General features: G+C 33.1%; 1 protein-coding gene across 2 annotated transcripts in view; it reads left to right on the top strand.

Moving 5' to 3' along the window:
* LOC106459560 (protein dead ringer homolog) overlaps positions 1 to 6,901 on the top strand; it is an 88,305-nt gene that overhangs the window by 38,876 nt on the left and 42,528 nt on the right. For both annotated transcript variants that reach the window (XM_022386061.1, XM_013919186.2), the window contains exon 3: positions 2,719 to 2,791. In XM_022386061.1, the coding sequence (XP_022241769.1) occupies positions 2,719 to 2,791 (73 nt within the window). The remainder of the gene's footprint in view (positions 1 to 2,718; positions 2,792 to 6,901) is intronic.

Here is a 6,901-nt window from a genome sequence, read left to right on the forward strand (position 1 = left end):
CTAAATTAGGGACGGCTAGCGCAGATAGCTCTCGTGTAGCGTTGCGCGAAATTCAAAAACAAACAAAACAAACTGTAAAGGTACAAATTAATGTTTTAGCGTTTCGATGACCAGTTTATTCTACGTAATCTCCGCAAGTAAATTAAATTGAAAAAAAAAATGTTGTATTTATTTGATATTAAAAATACAATAACACCCTAGCGCTTTTGAGGGGTGCACCTATCTGAAGGCTCCAGGTCTACCTGCCGAAAGCGATGGGGTTTTATCTTAGGTGATTTACTTTTCTTTTTATATCTTGCGTGTTTTTTGTTTGTTTTTAGCACGGATGTACTTATTTGAAATATTTCAAACTATTTTATGGTTTAGATCTGATAAATATCAAATATTATATATGTTGAAAACGATTTGTAAATACTGTAAACAAAAAAAGAATATCACTGTAGTAAACGTGCAAGTCTACAAACGAACACTTCATTCCGCCTTCTGTTCCACCTAGTCAGCTACTAGTCGCCCTCTGTTCAGCACTCTTCAACCGTTTAAAGTTGAAGGTCCACCTTCGAGGTCCTGGCGGCCAAAATCGTAGTGTGGTTCAGCTTCTCTTATGGATGTGATTAATCTTCCTAGTGACAGCATGTTAGCTAGGCTTTTGTTGAGGTCTTCGTCGAGCTGGATGAGAAAACACGTAGGACAGAATAGGCAAAGGGCAGCAGGTTACTTGGCCATTTACTCTACATAGCATCAGGTTGCTTAAATCATGATTGTAATACCCACAAACACGCCTGCTTGATTTCGACAGAAAGTGAATTGGTTAGGTTTTTTGTTCACTCTCCTTTCCACCTTCCTCACCCAGCACATCTATCTCTGCCCTTTTCAGATCATCAATACAAATCACGTTATACCTAACATACCATAGCGTTTACCAGTTAAATACCATAGAGAAAGAATCAATTAATTAAAATCTCCTGTTCAACTTGTAGATGGGTAAGCTCATGTTCAATCTGCACCGCAGCCCTCCCGCTGTGGGACGATTGTCTACTTGGCAGACAGTGACTCCAGGCCTAATTTATAACTGGAGAAATTTCGAATTCCTATTTTATTTTTGACGAACGTATTCGTTTCTTTTCAGCGATAGAATGATAAGGTCTTTGTTGTTGTTTTTGTTGTGATTTTTTGATAAAAAAGGAATCGCTTTTCTGCTAAGAGTGAAGTTATTTTTCTCCTGTCTTAGTAAGTTTATTGATATAAACTACGTTACTTCGATCTTGGTCTTTGTTCAAACAATTCTTATCTCGCGTTTCAAAATTCATAATTTACTCTTTGATAATTATAAACATACATCATTTACTTAAGTTGATTTTACACAGACACACACATATATTTACTTTAATTTTGTCTTTAACTATAATCTTAACTAATGAAAACTCATTTCATGAGATGTTTTGACCTATTAACAACTTTTTTTTTCTAAAATAACTGAGATAAAAGAAAAATTCTGTTTAGTACAGTAGAACGAACGATTGACAGTTGTTGTTTTTTGGGGGGAGAATAACTTCTTTTGGACTTGTTTTAAAGCGGATTAAAATTTAATTTTGTCATTTACATAACTTATGACCTCGGAAAAAGAAAACAGAGAAATTAAAGATGAACTGTCTGGCAGTTCCTTTGTGTTCTACTACGTAGTCGTATAATAACAGTAACGACGTGATAGCAGTGCCACCTTCAATGAAAAATAAAGTAGATTCACAATAGAAATATGAAAATCATATAATACTAAAACCTAACACAATATACAGTACTTTAAATATCGGTCAATATCTGACAGATATTGAATAAACATTAATGTTATGAATACGTACATACATATAGACAAACGTATAAAAAACAGATGTGAATGACATATTCATTGCATTTATTTCAAAACGTCCAACTAAAAAGCTTTCTCAAACTATTTTGTATTTGGTTCGCATTTATATATGCTAATTTTATCACAATTTTAAATAACTACATTCAGTTAACATCTTGTTTTTAAAGTATGTGTAAACAGATTTGATCATGAACCCTTCTATTATCGCATTTATTTTTACATTATAATACAGCAAGGAAAAATTATCTTAAAGCACTGTTTTCTTTATAACGTATTTCACAATATTTTTTCTGGTTTAGTTTATACATTCATCAATAAGTTTTAACACAGCTAAACTCAGAGGTTCTTATTAATAATAACGAACTCGTGTTTTAATATGATCATCACTTATTCTGTATTATTTTCACTTCCTCAAGTTAAAGATTACTTGGAACAATGAGTCAGCTTCTTTCGTAACCGTACTAAACTAAACGTGTCTTGTGGCATGTGTACAGGGTATTACTAAAACTAAACATAGTCCAATATATCTATCTATATATACACAAACCCACCCACCTACAAAAAATAACGTAGAGCATGTAACTTGAAAACACGTACTTGCAAAACTGAAAATTTGGACTGAAATAAAATCGTACTACAAAAAACAAATATCTTCAATAACAGAACAAGAATCACGAAATTAGCTATGTATGTGCAAATGATTAAAAAAAGGACTTCTGCAAGTTATTTAAATTCTACATTATAAATTATTATATTATGAGAGTTAATTATATAGAGATTTCAATTAAGAATTTGTTTTGCACTTAGCCTCTAAATTCTTTCGTCATTAAAGTTTTTTTTTATTATTATTACAGCTCTATGAACTGAGTAGTGATCTCAAAAGGAAGGAATTTTTGGACGATTTGTTTCAGTTTATGACAAAACGAGGTATGTTCAACAAATTTCATACGTAATTTGAATAAAAGAAAGAATTAAAAAATCTTCACGAACAAAACATCTGATATGATTCAGGATATATATTTTCAGTATGAGGCCAAGAGTGAAAATATATTTAACCTATCCTTTAAATTACCATAAGTGTTACATTTTCTAATTCGTTGATCAAAATCACCAAATTAGATGCAAGAACTTTCAAACTTAGAAAGTGATCTTTTTATAAAATTTTGAGGAGAATCTACCCAGATTAACATTTTGAGTCTTAGTGTGATTATTTTGTCATATGTGAATAAAAATTGTAAAAAAAATCTGTTAAGTCAACTGGAAACACTTAAAGTAACCCTTTCTTCGTAATATAACGATAAACATTAAACTGGTTATTCTTTGAATATTAGGCCTTAGAAATAATCTTTGACAGCTTAATGGTAATAATCATCATCTTAGACTTCAGGTTTTTGAAGTAATATTTTATGAGAGAGATCCTAAAGAGAATTGGATCAAAGTTTACAGAATAACTCTTGCTGTGATATTCGATGAAGCCTCAACTTTCCAATGTATTTTTATGTGGTACGGTGATGTGAATTTAGCCAAACTAGTCGGTAATGGTCAACTTTTAAGTTGTAAGTGTTGTTTTTTTCTGATAACATATTTTAATAAAAGCTGCAATCTCGGGCTTCTGTAGAAAATTGCTTTTCATCGACTCTGATTCTCATCGAACTAAGTAGTATATAATAACAATAATCTCCTAAAATATTCTGTAGTGGTGATGGTTAAATTAGGGAGATTGTCATGATATAAAAGACTGTTTAATTTAGATACTATTGATTACTTTATTTTGTGAGTAAATGTTTTATTATTGTATAGTTTTTGTTATAATAAGAATTAAAAGCAGAGATAGGAAGTTGTGTTTATAATTCATTGATGTTGAGACTATCGAACGTCGCATGCAATACAGTGACGCCGAGAATATAAAGAATTCTAGAAGGCTGGCACATGATTAAGTGATAAACATATAAATAGTGTGAGACGAGCGGAAGAGAGTAAAGTTACGGACAAGGAAAAGTTCGGCGTGAAGTTAACTACGGTAGAAGTGATAGACCTAAGGATTAACATAGGCCTACGGTTTAATATGTTAGAGTAAAATAATAGTAAAAAAGAAGATAAGGAAATAATTATTCCGTCAAAACCTGATTCTAAAATAATTGAATCAGCCTGAATGCACTTTGACAAAAGAAACGGAGGATATTTTGAAGAAAGAACAAATGATTACGGTAACTCGCGCCACAATTGTAAGTGAATCACACACAGAATACTAGTGCGATAGTAATAGACAAGATAGTTCGGCTTGTCAACTAAAATTCTAAGGCAATTGAATAGGCCTAAGTGGACTTTTGACAAGAAGAAGAGAACTATATATAGTGTTTATGATATGCCTATAATCTCTATAGTCTGAGGAATTTGTAATACATACGTTTAACTTGTTCAGAATATATGTATTATTTTGAAAACAAGTAAAGTGCGTACTGTTCATTTATCGTTGACTTAATCGCTAACAAGTCGCATACACCTACTGTAGAAAAATCTTAAGCCCAACAACAACATAATATATAGTTATACTATTAAGAAGTTTAAGTAAAAGCCTTTTAATTGACAATTGGCGACCAAACCATAACCATAAAATCTGACAAGAGATGTATATCGTCCATTGAAACTTGATGGCATATTGAACAGTTTTCACATATAGGTGTTTTCGTAACATCGTGTGTCCGCCGCAAAAGAAAACAAGTCGATTTAAATTCTGACAAAGATCAATATATGTTAGAGCCTAAAGAAATTTAATGACTAACAATTTCACCAATAAAAGCAACTCTGAAAAAAAACTGTAAAATATTTTCAATGTCTATTGCTAAAAAATAAATATTGTTACAATTTCAAATAAGCTGAATAACGCCAAAATGGTAGAATCTCAGTTTATGTATTTAAAACGTTTTTGGGTAACGGTATCCGTAAAAATTAACTGAAAATCGATCATGCAGGCTTAACTTTCAGAACTATTAACTTAGGTTAGCTATGTTTTAACGAATCGATGCCAAACCATTCAGCATTTATAAGTAGCACAATTTCTTGTAAAGTGGAAACTTATTAGAACAAATACAAAACTAAGATCGAGCTGAACTTAAATTCACGACTGTACTTATAATCATATTCTATTCTTAATAATAACTGTTATGAAAACTGAGATTTACAGTATTTTATTTGGTCCTCTGTATAGTAAGTAGAATTGCGGGGTCTACCCCCGTCAGTTTTCACTTTTAATTCTTCAGAAAACTTGTTCATTCGTTGATCCTAACTTGAGAATTATACTATCTAATAGGCGTGCTTGTTTTTTGAACTACAGATACCACAATTAAAATAACGCCACTTGTAGCGTGTGACTAAGATGAATACCAGCGAACCTTTTATTTTAGAATTTTGGCGCAAAGCTACACAAATGACTATGCGAATAGCTGTCCTAATTTTAAACTAATAAACTAGAGGGAAGACAACTAGTTAACAACACCCACAGACAATACTTTGTCATGGTCGAATAGTGGGATTTCACCGTCACTCTTGTGGCATACCTACGGCCCCAAAGTGCGGAACGTTTTGCAGCAACAGGATGCGAACCCTTCATCCTTGGATTCACAGTCAGGGTACGTTCACGGCAAGGTCATCCCAGGCCCACGCGATTTTTTCTTAAAAGTAAGAAATAATTAAATTTTGCAACTATTTCATTAACTATTTAATTTAATTAAATTCTGGAGAGTTTACAGTGGTGGATTACGTAAACAGAGATTTGGGATAGTATAATTATGACTTAGTAAAACGTCCATGTGAATTTCAAAGCTATTAACTTATCTCGTATGTATTTTATTACAATTCACGAGTTCTGACGCTCAAGCTGTGGATAATTAAATTACTTATAAAACAAGGTTGTTAAAAATGATTCGTTATACGACTATCAATTACTTGACTTGCAAAATACAGAATGGGACATTTATATTTCATTACTTCGTTTACGTATTGGTGGCTTTGGCATATTGTTAAGAATAATTTAAAGTTGTTTAATGAGTCCTTTTGAATTAACAAATGAGATAAAGTTTGCCAAAAGAGTTTTGAAATAAATATAAGATAAGAAGAAAAGGACAGTTCTGGAATTAAACTTTTCCCGAGTATAAGAATGCTTCCTCACACGAAGTGCCTCTTCCAAAGTTAAATCGAAGAAACTTTTTCAGTAAGAAATAAGTAAATTTTCATTTTTGATCTGGTTTACATTCGTACAGGACACAATTAGAAGAACGGTCTGAGTTTGTAAATGAAATAAGGTGAAAAGTATACACCCATTCGTGTATATATATCCAAATTGGATATAACTACTGTGGGTATTCTGTCACTTGTGTGCTTGTGTTTTGAATTTCGCGCAAAGCTACACGCTAGCCGTCCCTAATTTAGTAATGTAAGATTAGAGGGAATAAGCTAGTTATCACCGCCAACTCTTGGTGGGACAGGGATTCGAACTCGCGACCCTCAGACTACGGGTCGAGCGCCCTAACCACCTGGCCATGATATTTAATGTTACTTTTCATTGTTGTTTATAATTTTGTATTAAGGCGCATTTCGTGACAGAAGACCCAGATGGTTAAGGCGCTCGACTCGCAATCTGAGGGTCGCGGGTTCGAATCCCCGCCCCACCAAACATGTTCGCCCTTTCAGCTGTGGGGGGCATTATAATGTGACGGTCAATCCCACTATTCGTTGGTAAAAGACTAGCCCAAGAGTTGGTAGTGGGTGGTGATGACTAACTGCCTTCCCTCTAGTCTTTCACTGATAAATTAGGGACGACTAGCACAGATAACTCTCGTGTAGCTTTGCGCGAAATTCAAAACAAGTTTGGTTTGTGTTGGCTAAACTATGTTGAAACACACGTGATACCACATTCGTGCTTCATCTAGTTTTGAACTGAAATTAGCGGACGAACATATAGAATTTCTACATGATAGACTAAAGTATATTATCGCAGTAACTCTGCAAGTCTGTCTGGATCATTATTTGGTCGTTGTG

Source organism: Limulus polyphemus, unplaced genomic scaffold (genome assembly GCF_000517525.1).
Source record: "Limulus polyphemus unplaced genomic scaffold, Limulus_polyphemus-2.1.2 Scaffold627, whole genome shotgun sequence".
Taxonomy (NCBI): domain Eukaryota; kingdom Metazoa; phylum Arthropoda; class Merostomata; order Xiphosura; family Limulidae; genus Limulus; species Limulus polyphemus.